We start from the raw sequence: 18124 nt of genomic DNA, 5'->3' as shown, positions 1-18124 counted from the left end.
GGATAGCTTCAGCAAAGCTAAAAAGTTTCCAAATTGACGTGAAGGAGGTACAAAATAGCTTACAAATTATTAAATTATTTCAGTACCATAAGATCCCATATCCTGGTAATGTAAGAAGATATCTGCAGATGTGTACTAAAGACAATTTTTATTATTGCTTTGTAATTCACCTTTACATACCACTATGCTATACAAAACTAACGTGTTAGGGTCTGGCTGAGGAACATGGGGTGCATCATGCTCTCCTTTGTGCTTGGACAGTGTGGTGTCAGCAGGTGTAAATTACAGCAAGTATCATAGAAGATTAGAGTTGGACAAGACCTCAGGAGGTCATCTAGTCTAACCCCCTGCTCAAAACAAGACCAACCCCCCCACTAAATCATTCCAGCCAGGGCTTTGTCAAGCTGGGCCTTAAAAACCTCTAAGGATAGAGATTCACCACTTCCCTTGGTAACCCATTCCAGTGCTTCACCATTCTCCTAGTGAAATAGTTTTTCCTAATATCCAACCTAGACCTCCCCCACTGCAACTTGAGACCATTGCTCCTTGTTCTGTCAGCTGCCACCACTGAGGATGGAGCTCGGCTGTTCTCTTTGGAACCCCCCTTCAGGTAGTTGAAGGCTGCTAGCAAATCCCTCCTCACTCTTCTCTAAATAAGCTCAGTTCCCTCAGCCACTCTTTGTAAGTCATGGGCCCCAGCTCCCTTATTTTCATTGCCCTCTCCTAGACTCTCTCCAACTTCTCCACATCCTTTCTGTAGTGGGCCCCCCAAAACTGAACACAATACTCCAGATGTGGCCTCACCAGCACCGAATACAGGGGAATAATCACTTCTCTTGATCTGCTGGCAATGCTCCTACTAATGCAGCCCAATATGCCGTTAGCCTTCTTGGAAACAAGGGCACACTGCTGATTCATCTCCAGTTTCTCATCCACTGTAATCCCCAGGTCCTTTGCTGCAGAACTGCTGCTTAACCAGTTGGTCCCAAGCCTGTAGCAGTGCATGGGATTTTTCCGTCCTAAGTGCAGGACTCTGCACTTGTCCTTGTTGAACCTCATCAGATTTCTTTTGGCTCAATCCTCCAAATTGTCTAGGTCTATCAAACCTATGTCATTATCATCAGCCATCCTGCCAAGATTTCAATTTTTGCAAGTAATTTCCATTTCAATATTTAATTCTGAGTTTAGAGAATAATCTCTCTTCATTGTTTATGGTCTGAATCAACTTATAAAGTTCCAGTAGATTTTTATTATTGAAGTCAGATTTTTCTATGCAGTCAGAGGTTATATTGTAATGTAATAATTTTAATTTTGTTTTTAGGAAATGTCAGAAGAGGAGCAGCAAAGACTACTGCTAAAGAGGAGAATGCTTGCAGCAAAACTTAAAGAAGAAGTTATTAACAAACGCTAAGTTTTAAGACTCTCATTGTAAGAATACTTGTGGACAAGAATTGAATTTCTTTTAGAATAAATTATTTAACCATAAACTGCTTACTTTCAAACACAGTATACTGTTGATTTTCCACAAGACATGAGCAACTCATTTATTCATATACATAATATTTAAAACTAAATTGCATCCACAGTAGTAAAAACTTGATTTCACACACTAACCCAGTGAGCCAAGATTTTCTGAAGTGCTGACTTCTCTGGGGTCTGCTAGATGCTTAGCTCTTTAGAAAACCAGGCTACCTATTTAGGTAGCACCTAATAATTATGATGTATTATTACCATAACACCTAGGAATCCTAGCCATGGACCACATTGTCCTTGTGCAGTAAGGACTTAGGATCCTACCTTTAGGCACCTGTTTTTGAAAAGCTTTGCCACAGCCACTTATTTAAAATTACACCTTTGTTCTATTTAATATATAAAAAATTCAAACACTTCTACATCTAGATGGATACTTCCTTTTTTGAAAAAACACATACTAGAAATGTTCATAACATGGAAAACATCATTTAAAGAATTCTTATACCAGTTCTCTAACAGAGAGGTAAAAATACAGAACTTGGTTCTTTTCCTTTTATTAGTCTGTCAAAGAAATATTACTCCTTTCAAGTGTCAAATATGATAAAGTCTAAACAGGGAAGCACCATCTTGAGAGTTTTGTTTGAGACACAGGAAATGAAAATGAGGCTTTTGAAGTCATGAGACACAAACTTCATAGTAACTGTATATTCCATTGTTTTTATAAATCTTCTGGGCCAATTTAACAGTAACTAAGCCTGTGTTTTGTGGCAAAGTACAACTTTTAAAAGTAAACATTTGTCTCAGTTAAATAAAATGTGAAAGCACTTATGAACTAGTCCCACAATTCAAAATTTTGAAAACAATTTTTTGCCATTTTGTTCACTACAATTCACTGCTGTCTGGTCATAAATCCTCCTTAGAACATTTCTCTCAGCAAAGAGGCTGTAATCTGTAAGGTTTCATCACTAACCATGCTTGATTGGCGCAGTAACTGATTAAAAAAACACCCAACCCATCAAAATTTCATGTAACTTTTTATTAAAATAGTATTTATAACCGATACATGTTGGCAGATGTAGTTTTTTTTTTTTTTAAACTGTAGTGGAGGGGCCCCAGGCATTAGAATGTGTCTGTCCCCTAGCCGAATGCAGACAGCATATAATAAATCATAGATAAAAGAATCTTTGCCTGAGGCAGGTGACCCTGGATATTAGCTAGTTTGAGGGGGAGCTCCATATGTTACACTCCAAAGGGGGTTTAAAAAGTTTTAATAAAAAATGTTCAAACCTTAAGATGACATCAAATGTCTCTTCATATAGTTTTATTCTTCTAGAGTAACTATAAAAATTTCACAACATTCACATATTTGATATAGAATAAAGGCTCATGAACTGGTCTGAATGTATCAAAGCTCTTGGCACTTCTTCAGAAAGGAAAAGTTACAGGGGAAAAAATGAAAAACCAACACTTTTTAATCAAAGAACTTTGTTTAGGATAATTTTTATTAGAAAAAAAATTGGGTTGCGGTCAGGTGATGTTTTCAGCCTCTGAAGGAGAAAGGTGCACACACACTGCATCACTTTGGAGCCTTCTTAGTGGTAACTATAACGTTGTAGGAAATTGTCATCTTTAAGCATGGAGAGACACAACTTGTCAGGAAAAAAATAAAATGAAGATCTGGAGAGCAAGCATATGGTGATGATATTCCACTCACTTGAACCAGCTTCCCTAGTCACTGCCTTTGAGTTGGAGGCTCTCTTACCAAATGGGTAAGAGGAGAGGCCACATTCTTGATTGCCTGGAGCCCATAAGGGGCAACAATAATTCCCCCAGGTCCACCCGTATTAATTATCATCAATCAGAATGCTTTGTATCTAGGTTACTGGTTGGTAAGAACGCCTGCATTCTGGTTGGTATTTGATCTAGTGGTATATAATTTTTTTTTTAAACTGCATGAATAGTTTGTCTTATTAAAGAATACTTTAAAATGGCCACATTCCAAAATTATGAGTTAATTTACCATGTACAACAAACCAAACAAAAGCAATAATTATGGAATTACAGGGTCACATTTTAATTCCTGAATGTTACAGTTCAGCATTAATATCACCACATGTATACAAATGGTGTAAAACAAGTACAGTGGTATTTTAATACAAAATAAACTTCTGTTTTATGGAAAAAACTATACTTCATATCTACACAGACAGTCCATATTTTCCAAACAATAGCTAAACTTAAAATTAACTACAAAATCTCCAAAACAGGTAAACCTGTTTCAGTTTAAACTATTCCCGGAGAAATGGACCCATAACACATATTACAAGAGTGATCTATGTGGTGGTTTGCAGCTGGTTTCATAGTTTAACATCTCTGACATTAATTGTAGTTTGGTGGGTTTTTTCCCCCTCACTTCAGCATGATCTCAGATCATATAGGGGCAACTAACATTAAAATATTTACAATTCATTTGCTGCTCTTTGAAAATAAAACCTCTTAAACTGTTTACCTCCATCAATTTTTTTTTTTGGTTGCAATTAGTTTACATACATGGAATGTGCTTTTACTCTTTAAAAAGCAGCTTTCATATTACACCCGAGTTCAGATGCTGCATGTTGATTCTGCCTCAAACATAGACTGGTATATTGTTAGTAATAATTCCATCTTGGTCCAAAATGGCTTCTGGGTGTTAAATGCCACTTTTCAAAACCCTTGTTAGTGTTTCTTATAACCACCTCAATTACACAATTTAAACCTACAAATGCAAAAATGCACCTGCTGCTCAAGGAAGAGAGCTTCACTAATAAAGCAGAAAGGGACTCAATTCAGTATCTTCTATCACCTGAAAAACTGCTAGCTGTACTTAGTGTGTAGTTTAAAGTACTAGTTTATTGATGTTAGCAGTTTCTGGAGATCTTTTTCGAAGCTACCAATCCTTGGCATAGATATTGCTGGATATCCAGTTTAAAAAACAATCAAATTAACTGAACTGTCCATTATCCAGCTTGCTTTTTTCCTCCTCTTCAAAATGTGAGTTGAAAAGTTCATGTTTTTTACAACTCAACATGCACTGTTATTCCGGAAGCTCCCCACTCCATCTGTCAGATATTTCATTAAATTTGCAACTAATGGTCCCAAAATCTGAATTTATTTTTATGGAAATAGAATTATTTTCCCTTCATTTTTTAAAAAAAGAGGCAATTGCTAAAAGAACAAAATGGACAGCACCATTACAAAATTAAGATTACTGGGTTTACAACTGAAGCTTTACATTTTTTTTTCTAGATCTGTTACACACTGGAGAAACCCTGCAATATTAAAAATTGTTAACCACAACTTCCTCCCTCCCAGTACCCTCCCAAAACCTGAGACTTTCCTTGCTGAGAAGCTGTCATCCAGGTTCTGATTACTAACCCTCCCCCCCCACCCCTCCCAACTGAATGGCAGACTCCTTATTTTACTAGAAAGAGATTAAGTTCCTTGGAAGCCTGTTTGCAGAACTAAACCTTTCTCACTGATATACTGAGTTTCTTTTGCTACTCCTTGTATTATCTTATATATTCAAGGGAGAAAGCTCTCTGATTCAGACTCTTTTTAGCTCTTTGAACAGTTGCAGCATTTAAGACCTCACAATATAAATTTATTTCAATGTTTTTATGAACCAAGACGAGGTCTTTTCCTTGGGGATGTCTCCTCTTCTTCCTCTTCCTCTTCATCATCTGGATAATCCACTAGGCCAACTAGATTTCCCTGCTGATTTTAAAGAAAGAAAACCTCACATTTGAAAAAATTCATCTCCCAGAAATGCACAGCTGTAATGAAAATACCAGACCCCCCTTGATCAGCTGTCTAGGAAACAGCTTCAGAAGATTAGTGTATTAGAATGGCATGCAGTAGGTTTACAGACTTCCAACTGCAATAAAAAAAGCTTACAGAGTGTCTGAACATATGAAACAGAAAATGATAAGATGTCTAACAGTCATTTGTTGAGGAAAGTTGTCAGCAATGAAGTACTTGGACCCAGGCTGACCTATAATGTAAGTCTTCCAACATATCAAAGTAGGATTATATTTTCTGTATAAAACCAAGGAAAATACTAGTATTGAAAACTGTTTTTCCACTGTGAATTTAAACGGTCTCACACTATTTAAAAATCTTTAATCCTACTATCTTTTATGAGTGTCCATTATTTCCTTCTTAGAGTCCTGAGGATCCCCATCTCACCCCTCAATCCAATTTATACTTCTCCCTTTTTAAAAGCCATATAAGCACAGTGATCTATCCTCTAGGCAGAGGGTCTGATGAATTCTCATTCTAAAAACACTCCTCTTCCTCCACCTAAGGTGAATAAGTGAAACTGGTGAAAATGATGCTACTATTTGCCGCAAGAGCTTGGGGATAAGGTAATGAGTTGACTAGAAATTAACCACTGGTCTCTCACTGTAATATGAGTCTTCAACTAAGTACCATCCAAGTCCTGTGTGTGTCTGCTTAAAGGTATTAGCATGAATTCCATAACTGTGGTTTCATTGATATAGACAGTTCAGAGGAAACAATCAGAGTGTCTTGATAATGCCACATCTCAAAAAACAATAAGAAAAAATGTTTCCGTTGAGACAAAGGAAATCTGGTTCTCTCAATATCTTAAGACTCCTCCCATGACTAACAGCTTGTTTAATACTTGGGAATTTGAGCCCCTCGTGTCAGCTGGAAATGCAAGATTGGTGATTCTAGCTGGTAAAATCTACAAGAGCTTGGAATTGCTAAAAGAAAGTGTTTTTACGCTCCCCAAAAATTAGTAAAATGTGACTGGACTTGAAATATTTTATCCTTAACTGGTCCATCCAAGACAGACTGCCCTCAGCCTTGTTTCTATTGTCACACAATATAGGACTTAACAGTACAAATAAGTATGGTTTCATTAACGTGTTACAAAGATGAAAAACTCATACTCTTACTCTTTCTGGAGTAGGGGGATGTCTGCTTTTACAAATGCAAGTTCTCTCACCTTAGCGGCTGTTACCGCTGTAGTCAAGTTTGTGTTCTTTGAAGAGGAACCATTAGAACTTGCTGGTGATGTCTGAGCTGCTACAGATTTATTGTTTGTACTATTTGCTCCATTAGCTGCACTGGCAGAGTGGGAAAAAGTGAATTTGAATCCACCCGCAGAAGTCCTTTTTGGGAGATTCTCTTTGTCTTCACTCTCTTTAGCTGAAGGACAAACATTTTAATATACATCAATTATACACAAATCTACACCCCCTTTGAAAAAGTCACCTTACAATATGTTGCACACACACACTGCAACCCAGAAAACAGAGGAATTTAAACTGAACAGCTGCTGAAAGGCATCTTCCAAAGAAGGGGGAATGGAATCAATGTCCTAAATATAGGACCAGACTAAGCAGGTCAAGCAAAGGTAAATCTGGCCAATCAGGAGTGTTTGGTAAGAATAAAAAAATGAGTCTAATTCACCCTGCAAACATGAAACTTCAAATCAACAGCATCTTTTGGAAAAAAATAACCAAACTGGCAATTGAAGGAGTTTCTAGTTCTAATCTTGTTCTCAAAAGCTATTAACATTTTATTTACCGATTAGAATAAAAAAATATATTTTTGCTTAGAATGTAGAGAACAAAACAAATGGTTCTTAAAGGTATTTTGTCCCTATGAGTGCTCCACTTTAGGTACATACATGCCTGTGCACTTTCAATTGGAGATTTTTGGTTCATGGGTTCTGCACCAGTGCCCTATATAGCCTTGTGCTCTTATCTGAGGGCATATAGGGGAGGGTAGACTTCCTGTTCCCTCTCCATCACGAAATCTGGCCAGAGCCAAGAACTTCGAAGTAGAGGGGATGGAAGACAGGTGGAAGAACACCCACAGGAACAAAACATCTTGAAGAACCACAGTTACTGTACAAGTAAGTAACCACTCCTCCAAGTTGTTGTTCCTATCAGTGCTCCACTTTAAGGGACTTCTGAAGAGTGCCCAAACTAGATCTAGTACTGATTCAAGAACAGATCCATCAAAGGCTGCATCTGCCCTGGAACACGTCCGATAGCACAGTGCTGGGGAAAAGTATGCAAGCACAACCAGGTGGCAGCTTTACAAAGGTCTGCAGCAATGGGTATGATTTTAGGCACAGTAACAGAAGTTGCCTGGGCAGTCACCCTCCTTCGGTGTGTGTGTGTACGCACTCAAAAAGCTTCGTAACATGCCAAAATGCACCCTGAAACCCATTTTGACAGTCTTTGGGTCAAAAGGGGCTCCCATTGTCCTATATGTGAAAGAGACAAAAAGACTAGGAGAGGCTCTGAAGGGCCTAGTTCTTTTGAGGTAGAATGTGAGGGCTCTTCTTAAGCCTATAGTGTGAAGACTAGGTCTTCCTTTGAAACGTGAGGTCTGGAGTGGAAGATTTGCAACTGAACATCCTGGTTGATGTGGAAGTCTGACAACACCTTGGGCAGGAAGCAGGAATGGGCATGTAGAGTCACCATGTCCCAGTAAAAATACTGGGCAGGCTGGATCTGCCACAGGGGCTCCCAACTCCCCTAACCTTTCTAGTCAAAGTGATGACTGCGACAAATGAGGTTTTGAAGGGCAAATGAGGAAAGTTCAGTTTGGTATGGGCTGGAAGAGTATTTTCTCTAGTTAAGAACTACGTTCAAGGTCCCAACAGAGAGCAGGACCTCTGGTATGAGGAAAAAGTTTGGTTAAACCCTTAATAAACCTTGAAATAGTAGGGAATGAGAATACTGAAAAACCCTCAACCAGTATATGAAAAGCTAAAATAGCAGCCAGGCGGACTTTGATGGAGCTCAGTGACAAACCCAAGGTTTTTAAATTCAGTAGGTACTCTACTATAAGAGTGAAATGTGAATTAGAATGAGATGATGCCTGCTGCAGCAGGACTAAAATTGCTTCTACTTTTGCAGACAAGTCTTTCTTGCACAGGGCTTCCTACTATTCAACAGCACATTCTGTATTTAAAAAGAACAATCCATTTCTACACCTGAGAGCCATTGAGGACCCAGGGCTTGAGATGTAACATGGAGAGATTGGGACGAGTTATTGTCCCCAATTCTTGGGACAGTAGGTCTGCTGTCAGAGGCAAGTGGAGAGAGGGACTCAGGCAAATTCAGCTGCCCTATTACTAGAGAAATTATCCAGCCTCCATTTTGTCTGCTTGATCTGTATTCTGAGTAAGCAGGAGCTAATCTACTCTAAGATGAAAGCTGCAGATCTTGAGCAGACGCAGTACTAACACAGGATGAAAAGTTCAGTTAATTGGCAGAATGTTCAGGAGTGCTCTGAAGTAAACAGCAAAATTGAGCATGTGCAGAACAAAAGGGGGGACAGAAAGGTCAAGCTGTCTCAGTCTGATCTGACTTAGGCCAATTTGGGGCTGCCTCTTCTGAGAGAGGAAGATGAGTAATGCATATTAGAACAGTATAAAAAGACTGTGCTGGCAGTCAGTCAGTCAGGAGCCGGCGAGGAAAGCGGTCAGTGGAAGACGGATGAAGAAACTGGAAGCCAGCAAGGAGAGCTGCTAAAGAATGATCAGAAACTGTGGGCTTGTCTACACTTACCACGGGGGATCGACATGCAGCAATTAATGCACTGGCAGTCGATTTAGTGGCTCTAGTGAAGACCGGCTACATCGACCGCAGATCGCTCTCCCATCGAATCCTGTACTCCACCAGATCGAGAAGAGTAAGGGGAGTCAATGGAAGAGCGTCTCCCGTCGACATCGCGTAGTGTGGCCCCCGCGGTAAGTAGATCTAAGCTACTTCGACTTGAGTTATGCTATTGACATAACTCAAATTGCATAGCTCAGATTGACTTTTCCCTGTAGTGTAGACAAAGCCTAGTGTGGAGACAGAGAAGACGACCAGAACAAAACGAAGCTGACTGACCAGAGCAGAGCAGCAACCATGATTAAAGAATTCCAAAAGATTTATAAAAAGTAGTAACAGCAATTAAAGGATACCAAAGGATATATAAAGTAAGTCTGCCAGCTTTTAAATATAATTTTTAGTGTAGTGTAGTCTAGCATAGTATGTAATGTGTATGCTTGAAATATATGCGTGCGTTAATAAGAATGCATGAAATATTGTTATTAAATTTTACATAAGTTGCAATTAATGTATAATTTATGAGCAGTCAGCGATTTGTTACAAATTGGCCATTTGTAGCAAAGTGCTTTGCTTAGAATCATTTAAATTGTATGCTAATTTGCTATTAGGGATTTGTGTCTGACTTCTATTTTTAGATTACTGTATATACTCGTTCATAAGACTAATATTTTTGGTAAAAAAATGACACGTCAAAGAGCAGGGGTCGGCTTATAAACGGGTCTACTCCAAAATTTGATGATTGCCAACCCCTGCCATAGAGTTTAAAATCTATGGCACGCGTGCCAAAGGCAAGCACACGATTTGATTTACTGTGACATGCTGCTGCCAGCCTGGTGTCCCCGCCGCCGGCCTGGATGGATGGAACCCCAGGCCGGCAGCACGCTGAATGGGGCCGGCGGCCGAGACCCCATCTGGCAGGAGCTGGCAGACGGAACCCCAGGCGGGGTCCCGGCCGCTGGCCTCGCTCAGCCTGCTGCCGGCCAAGGGTCCCAGCCACTGGTCCGTTCAGCCTGCTGCCAGTCTGAGGTTCCATCCACTGGCCTCTGTAAATGTAAAATGGGCTACTGGCACACAAAACTTCAAATTACCGCGAATAAATGAAGACTTGGCACACCACTTCTGAAAGGTTGCCGACTCCTGTTCTATGGAATCATTGAACTGAATATCTAATACATTGTCTTTTTGTTTACCTGGAGTGTCTGCAGGCATGGAGCCTCTCCACTGTGGCCACAGTTCGCCATTCCCAGCCAATGGGAGCTGCGGGAAGTGGCGCCACTTCGTACAGCTCCCATTGGCAGGGAATGGTAAACTGCGGCCACAGGGAGCTGAGGGACTCCATGCCTGCAGACACGCCAAGTAAACAAAATGTCCCGACCCTCCAGCGCCTCGCCCTGACGGGCCGGGACCCAAAGTTTTCCAACCCCTGAAATATAGGGTCAGCTTATGAAAGGGTCATACAGTTTCTGCTATTTTTATCTATCCGTTTTGGGGGGCCGGCTTATAAACAAATAGGCTAATGAACGAGTATATATGGTATACTGCAGTAGGATTAGTTACTTTAATAAGACGCTTTGTTTTGGAAAATATACCTCCGGTGTCAATCACCTTATCGGAAAGTTATATCTGTGTCCTCGGTGTTTCCTTAACAACCCTGGAAACTCATACTTTCGGAAGAACAGACTAACGGGGTATTAGGGAGGTTATTACAGGAGTGTCCCAAAATCCATTTTTGGGGGGTAACAGCCCCAAAGAATGTTGGTTGCTGAATGTACCTCGGGGAAGGAATGACCTTTGAGAAGCCATTCGTCCAGACGGGCGGACTACTATTCCCTTTTGCTGCAGATGGGTTGCAATGACCGAGAGGACCTTTGTCAAGACCCTTGGCACAGCTGAAAAGCCAAAGGGAAGCACTCAATACTGATAGTGGTCGCTACCAACGACAAACTGAAGTACACATCTGCGAGCTGGATGCATTGCTATATGAAAATACACATCCTGAATGTCAAGGGCCACAAACCAGTCCCCTGATATGACATCGTATTATTGTTGCTAGGGTTACCATTCTGAACCTCTGTCATAGAATGAATGTGTTCAGAGTCCTGAGGTCCACGGTTGGTCTCCATCCTCCTTTCCTCTTGGGTACCAAGAAGTACCTGGAGTAGAACCTTTTCCTGATGAAAGATGGGGAACTAGTCTGATCACCTCCAACAGGAGGGATTGTAATTCCTGCATTAGGAGTCCCTTGTGAGAAGGGTCCCTGAAAAGGGAAAAGAAGGGGAGTGGAGGAGGATGGATCTGAAGAGATGTAATTTAATGACTTCTAGCATCTGTCTAATGTGATGTTCTCCCAAGAAAGTCTTTCCTTTTTCAAGCTACCACTGGGGGAGATGTGGGGAGGAGTATAGCAGGAGGGTGGTGCAACATATGACCCAGATGATAGAAGAACTCATGACCGTCAAATGAACAGCCAAAACAGATTGTTAGAAGTTGCTTACTGAAAGATGACAGAAGATGATGGGCCCTTCTTGTGGAATCCAGGCCTCTTCTTGGACAGTTGTATGATTCTTTGAAAGGTTTTGTATTGGACTGGGTGAGACGGTTTGGCTGTGACCTGATGAATTTTCTCTGCACAGACGTCCAGGGAGTAGAGAGTTACTCTAGAGTCCTTCAATTAGTGAAGGGAATCATCCATGGCATTGCTGAAGAGCTTGGGGCCTTCTTGTTGTGAGTAGTTGATCTGGAGCAATGTTGTCTGTCTCTCTCATTTATAGCATTGACTACCATGAAATGTGGGGTGGCATGGGAGCAGTGGTATTCTGAGCCGTTGGAGGGTACATAGTATTTAATCATAAAAGTGTAGGACTGGAAAGACCTCGAGAAGTCTTCTAAGTCCAGTCTCCTGCACTCACGGCAAGACTAAGTATTATCTAGACCATCCCTGACAGGCGTTTATCTAGCCTGCTCTTAAAAACCACCACCAAAAGAATCCACAACCTCCCTAGGCAATTTATTCCAGTGCTTAACTACCCTGACAGGAATTTTCTCCTCATGTCCAACCTAAACCCCACTTGCTGCAATTTAACCCCCTTACTTCTTGTCCTATCCTCAGGGGTGAACAAGAACAATTTTTCACTGTCCTTCTTGTAACCACCTTTTACATATTTGAAAATTGTTATGTTCCCTCTCAGTCTTCTCATCTCCAGACTAAACAAAGCCATTTTTTTCAATTTTCCTCATAGGCCATGTTTCTAGACCTTTAATCTGGACCTTCTCCAATCTGTCCACATCCTTCCTGAAATGTGGGGCCCAGAACTCAACACAATACTCCAGTGAGGCTCTCTCAGCGCAGAGTAGAGCGGAAGAATTACTTCTTGTGTCTTGCTTACAATACTCCTGCTAATGCATCCCTGAATGATGTTTGCTTTATCTGCAACAGTGCTACACTGTTGGCTCATTTAGCTTGTGATCCATTATAACCCCTGGATCCCTTTCTGCAGTATTCCTTCCTAGGCAGTCATTTCCGATTTGTATGTGTGCAACTAATTATTCCTTCCTAAGTGGAGTATCATAGAATCATAGAAGACTAGGGTTGGAAAAGACCTCAGGAGGTCATCTACTCCAACCCCCTGCTCAAAGCAGGACCAACACCAACTAAATCATCTCAGCCAGGGCTTTGTCAAGCCGGGCCTTAAAAACCTCTAAGGATGGAGATTCCACCACCTCCCTAGATAACCCATTCCAGTGCTTCACTAGCCTGCTAGTGAAATAGTGTTTCCTAATATCCAACCTAGACCTCCCCCACTGCAACTTGAGACCATTGCTCCTTGTTCTGTCATCTGCCACCAATGAGAACAGCCTAGCTCCATCCTCTTTGGAACCCCCCTTCAGGTAGTTGAAGGCTGCTAGCAAATCCTCCCCTCACTCTTCTCTTCTGCAGTAAGAGCCCAGTTACCTCAGCTTCTCCTCATAAGTCATGTGCCCCAATCCCCTAATCATTTTAGTTGCCTCTGTTGGACTCTCCCCAATTTGTCCACATCCTTTCTGTAATTGGGGGGGGGGGGGGGGGAACTGGACACAGGACTCTAGATGAGGCCTCACCAATACTGAAAAGAGGGGAATGATCTGCTGGCAAAGCTCCTACTTATACAGCCCAAAATGTCGTTAGCCTTCTTGGCAACAAGGGCACACATCCTAAGTGCAGGACTCTACACTTGTCCTTGTTGAACCTCAGATTTCTTTTGGCCCAGTCCTCTAATTTGTCTAGGTCCCTCTGGACCCTATCCCTATCCTCCAGCGTATCTACCACTCCTCCCAGTTTAGGGTCATCTGCAAATTTGCTGAGGGGGCAATCCACCCCATCTTCCAGATCATTAATAAAGATATTTAACAAAACTGGCCCCAGGACCGACCATTGATCACAGCCCATTGAGCCAGATGATGTAGCCAGCTTTCTATCCATGTTATAGTCCATTCATCCAGCCCATACTACTTTAACTTGCTAGCAAGAATACTGTGGGAGACCATATCAAAAGCTTCGCTAAAGTCAAGGAATAAAAACGTCCACTGCTTTCCCCTTATCCACAGAGCCACTTATCTCATCATAGAAGGCAATTAGGTTAGTCAAGCATGACTTGGCCTTGGTGAATCCATTCTGACTGTTCCTGATCACTTTCCTCTCCTCTAAGTGCTTCAAAATTGATTCCTTGAGGACCTGCTCCATGTTTTTTCCATGAACTGAGGTGAGGCTTAAAGGCCTGTAGTTCCCCAGATCATCCTCCTTCCCTTTTTTAAAGATGGGCACTACATTAGCCTTTTTCAAGTCATCCAGGACTCCCCCAATCGCCATGAGTTTTTAAAGATAACGGCCAATGGCTCTGCAATCACATCCAACTCCTTTAGTACCCTCGGATGCAGTACATCTGGCCCTATGGACTTGTGCTCGTCCAGCTTTTCTAAATAGTCCTGAACCACTTCTTTCTCCACAGAGGGCAGGTCCCCTCTTCCCCATACTGTGCGTCCCAGTGCAATAGTCTGGGAGCTAAACCTCTCCAATTTATCAAACTCCTTTTTTAATAGTAGGAACCAGAACTGGACACAGTATTCCAGCAGCAGTCATACCAGTGCCAAATATAGAGGTAAAATAATTTCTCTACTTCTACTCGAGATTCCCGTTTATGCATCCCAGGATCGCATTAGATTTTTTGGCCACAGCATTACACAGGGAGCTCATGTTCCCTACAATACCCAATTCTTTTTCAGAATCACTGCTTCCCAGGAGAGAACATTTTTTGTTCCTAGATGTATATATTTACAATAATGTGTATTAAAATGCGTATTGTTTGCTTGTGCCCAGTTTACTAAGTGATTCAGATTACTCTGAATCCTGTCCGCTTCATTATTTGCCACTCCTCGAATTTCTGTGTCATCTGCAACTTTATCAGTGATGATTTTATGTTTTCTTCCAGGTCACTGATGCAAATGTTAAATAGCATAGGACCAAGAACTGATCTCTGTGGGCTCCCACTGGAAACAAGTTTGACAATGATTCTCCATTTACCATTACATTTGGACACCTTTCAGTTAACCAGCTTTTAATCCATTTAATGTGGGCCATATCAATTTTATATCGTTCTGGTTTTTTAATGGAAATGTCATGCAGTCTATCATGTCAGCACTATTACCTTTATCAACAAAACTTGTACTCTCATCAAAAAAAGATATCAAGTTAATTTGACAGGATTTATTTTCCATAACTAGTGTTGATTTACATTAGTTACATTAACTCCCTTTAATTCTTTATTAACTGAGTCCCATGTCAGCTGCTCCATTATCTTGCCCAAGATAGATTTCAGGCTGATAAGCCTGTAATTACCAGGGCCATCCCATTTACACTTTTTAAAACCTAGCACAGCATTAGCTTTCTTCCAGTCTTCTGAAACCTCCCCACTACTCCAAGACTGACTGAAAACAAACATTAACAGTCCAGAGACAGCCTCAGCCAGCTTTTAAAAAACTCTTGGATCCAAGTTATCTGGACTTGCTGATTTAAATATGTCTAACTTTAGTAGCTTCGTTTAACATCCTCCAGAGATACTAATGCAATGGAAAGTGTTATCACCACATGACAAGACTATATAATCTGTTTTCCCTCCAAATAGAGAGCAGAAATATTTATTGAATACTTCTGCCTTTCCTGCATTATTGTTGATAATTCTACAATTTCCATCTAGTGATGGACCAATGTGACTAGAGGATTCTTTCTGTTCTTAATATATTTTAAAAATTCCTCCTTACTGTCCTTAATTCTGCTGGCCAGAGTTCTCCTTGTGTCCCTTGGCTTCCCTTATGAATTTTCTATGATGCCTAACTTCTGACATACTCATTACTATCAACTTTCCCTTTCTTCTATTTATCTGTGAGTGTATAGATATATATCTATATATAGCTGCCTTCACTTTCCCTCTAAACCATGTTGTTTCTTTAACCAGTATGGCTTTTCCCCCTCATTTGTGCTGTTTGGACATCTAGTAAAGTGTTCTTAAATTATTCCAAATTACTCGTTTTCCTGATTAAATTCTTCCTCCCAGCTGATTTGGCTCAACTATTTTCAGCTTTGTAAAACTGGCTCTATTAAAGCATCAAGTATATATATTACTGGTCAGGACTTCATTTTGCTTGCACGTTATAAATGTGATCAAGTCATGATAAGAAGTTATTCACATTGTGCAGTGATGATGGTTCTTTGAGATGTGTCCCCCTATGGGTGTTCCACTGTAGGTGTGTCTGAATCCTGCTGATTGGAGAACTTCGATAGCCGTGTCCATTGGGCCTGTGCCTGGACCTGGACTGTCTCTCCTCGTGCTGCACCACGAGGCTAGACAGCGCTAGCAAGCTAACTGTCCTCAGTTCCTTCTCTATTGCAGTCATAAAAGGAGAACTCCAAAGTAGAGGGGAGGAGGGTGGATTGTGGAACACCCTTAGGGACACATCTCGAAGAACCATCGTTACTGCATAAGATAACTTCTTCGAGTAGTGTCCCTATGGGTGCTCCACTGTAGGTGACTCCCGAGCAGCACCCCTTTTGAAGGGGCTTTGGAGTTGGGTCAAGTCCTGTAGAGCCAAAGATGGCATCGGAGGCAGAGTGTCCAGTGATCACATAACGTTCTGCAAAAGTATGGACTGACACCCTGTCGCCGCTCTGCAGATCTCTGTGAGAGGAACATCCTTGGAAAAAAGCAACGGATGAGGAGACTGACCTTGTGGAAAATGTACAGATTGAGTCTGGGGATGTGGGGGGTGTCACATTATGAATTTGGTAGCAATTCAAGACCCACTTAGAGAGCCCTTGGGAGCTTTCCACCACAGAAACGAAAAGTCTCAGACTTCCTGAAGACTTTTGTCCTATCCAGGTAGAAGGCCAAGACTCTCCTAACATCTAGGATATGTAGTATAGCCTCCCTATTGTCACGGTGAGGCTTGGGGGTAGAAGACTGGAAGGTGAATCGATTGAATCATGTGAAATGGAGAGGTTACGTTAGGGATGAATTTTGGATGTGAAGGGTGGGGGGCGCCCTCAAAGCTGCTCTCTCTCCTATTCTTCTGGCTGAGGTAATAGCGATCAAGAATGCCATTTTAATTGATGTTAGTGAACAGGTGGCCATGGGTTCAAAGAGGGGTCTAGTCAGCCCTTTCAGTATCAGATTTAGGTCCCACATGGGGTATAGAGACGAGGTTGAGGGAAGAGGTTTATTATAACCATAATGAACCTTTTAGTGGTTGGGTGTGACAGCATCAAGTATCCCAGCTATAATAGCTACTAGAAAGACCTTAAGAGATTTTAGGGATAATCCTGACTTTAAGGGTCAGAGCATATTCTAGATTATATGGAAGAGTTGCTGATATATTTGTTGGGATGTGCACCATATCCGAGACCTGGACCATTTCTGCAGGTAAGTATGTAGTGTGGAGGACTTTCTACTGTGTAATGTAGCCTCTTGTATTTTCCTTTGAGCATGAACTTTCTAGATCAGGGGTCTCAAACTCCTGGCCTGCGGGCCATCTGCATCCCAAGAACCTCTCCACTGCAGCCTGCGAAGGAGAGATGGGAGGAGAGACGCAGGCAGATACGCCTCAGACAATGTCCAACGTATGCACTGCCCCCCACAGCTCCCATTGGCTGGGGGAGAGGGACAGAGATATCATTAGTTGTCAGGCAGAGGCAGCCGTGGAGGCATCACTTTTTCCCCCACAATGAATATAAACAAGTCAAAATACCAACACAACTGTCTGATGCACACCTTGCTGCAATCCTGAAGGTTTCAACTGCTCAGTCACGGAGGCCAAACGTCAATAAACTGACAGAACAACTTTATTATTTCTAAGAAATTAAAAATAAATACAATATAAACATTTTCTCTTCTGAACACCATCTTCAGTGACATTATTGGCCGACTGGGAGGATTTGAGGACTGGCACTGGCTCCAAGGCAAATTGAGTTTGAGACCCCTGTTCTAGATGCTGGAACTAAGCAGGAGCCATGCTTTGAGGCAGAGAATCCCCAGTTGGAATGTAGGGTACACTCCTGGGCTTGTGAGAGGAGGTGCAGAAAAGTTGGGAGAGACCTTTGGCACGTTGCGAGCTGTGTCAGGTCAGGATATCAGGTCTGTCTCAGCCAAGTAGGAGCAATCAGGATGACAGGAGCTCTGTTCCTTTTTATTTTTAACAGGACCCTCAGCAGAAGAGGAAAACAGAAAAAAGGCATAAAGGTCCTTGTCCCAAGCAAGAAGAGGAGCATTGTCCAGAGAGTGCTGTCCCATCCCCAGCCTGGAGCAGTAGCATGGACATTTCTTGAACAAGTTGTGCAGGAATCTGCGACTGAGTTTACTATAGAGTTTTGCACGTCCAAAAGGTTAGCCGCGAACAAAGTGACGTGAGAAATGCACCAGTTCCATAGTCTCATTGCCTCCACGCACAGAGAGGGTGACATGCTTCCCCACCCCCACTGATGGTTG

At 41.7% G+C, this 18124-nt stretch overlaps 2 protein-coding genes and 1 long non-coding RNA gene across 7 annotated transcripts in view; 2 read left to right on the top strand and 1 right to left on the bottom strand.

Moving 5' to 3' along the window:
- Positions 1 to 1487, top strand: part of CFAP36 (cilia and flagella associated protein 36) — a 139183-nt gene extending 137696 nt beyond the window's left edge. For all 3 annotated transcript variants that reach the window (XM_039531713.1, XM_039531714.1, XM_039531715.1), the window contains one exon: positions 1322 to 1487. In XM_039531713.1, coding sequence (XP_039387647.1) covers positions 1322 to 1411 — 90 coding nt within the window. In that variant the 3' untranslated portion in view covers positions 1412 to 1487. The remainder of the gene's footprint in view (positions 1 to 1321) is intronic.
- A 1083-nt stretch (positions 1488 to 2570) lies between these two features.
- Positions 2571 to 18124, bottom strand: part of PPP4R3B (protein phosphatase 4 regulatory subunit 3B) — a 95816-nt gene continuing 80262 nt past the window's right edge. For 2 of the 3 annotated variants that reach the window (XM_039531707.1, XM_039531708.1), the window contains exons 15-16: positions 6482 to 6684; positions 2571 to 5226 (exon numbers count right to left, since the gene is read on the bottom strand). In XM_039531707.1, the coding sequence (XP_039387641.1) occupies positions 5128 to 5226; positions 6482 to 6684 (302 nt within the window). In that variant the 3' untranslated portion in view covers positions 2571 to 5127. Of the gene's footprint in view, positions 5227 to 6481; positions 6685 to 18124 lie in introns of those variants that run through there. The other variant, XM_039531709.1, reaches the window with a different exon arrangement.
- LOC120401589 lies at positions 11089 to 18054 on the top strand. The gene is made up of 2 exons (XR_005596576.1): positions 11089 to 11418; positions 17839 to 18054. It is a non-coding gene; the product is annotated as an uncharacterized LOC120401589 (long non-coding RNA).

This window comes from Mauremys reevesii, linkage group 3, assembly GCF_016161935.1.
Source record: "Mauremys reevesii isolate NIE-2019 linkage group 3, ASM1616193v1, whole genome shotgun sequence".
Taxonomy (NCBI): domain Eukaryota; kingdom Metazoa; phylum Chordata; order Testudines; family Geoemydidae; genus Mauremys; species Mauremys reevesii.
This window is presented reverse-complemented; position numbering and strand designations above follow the sequence as displayed.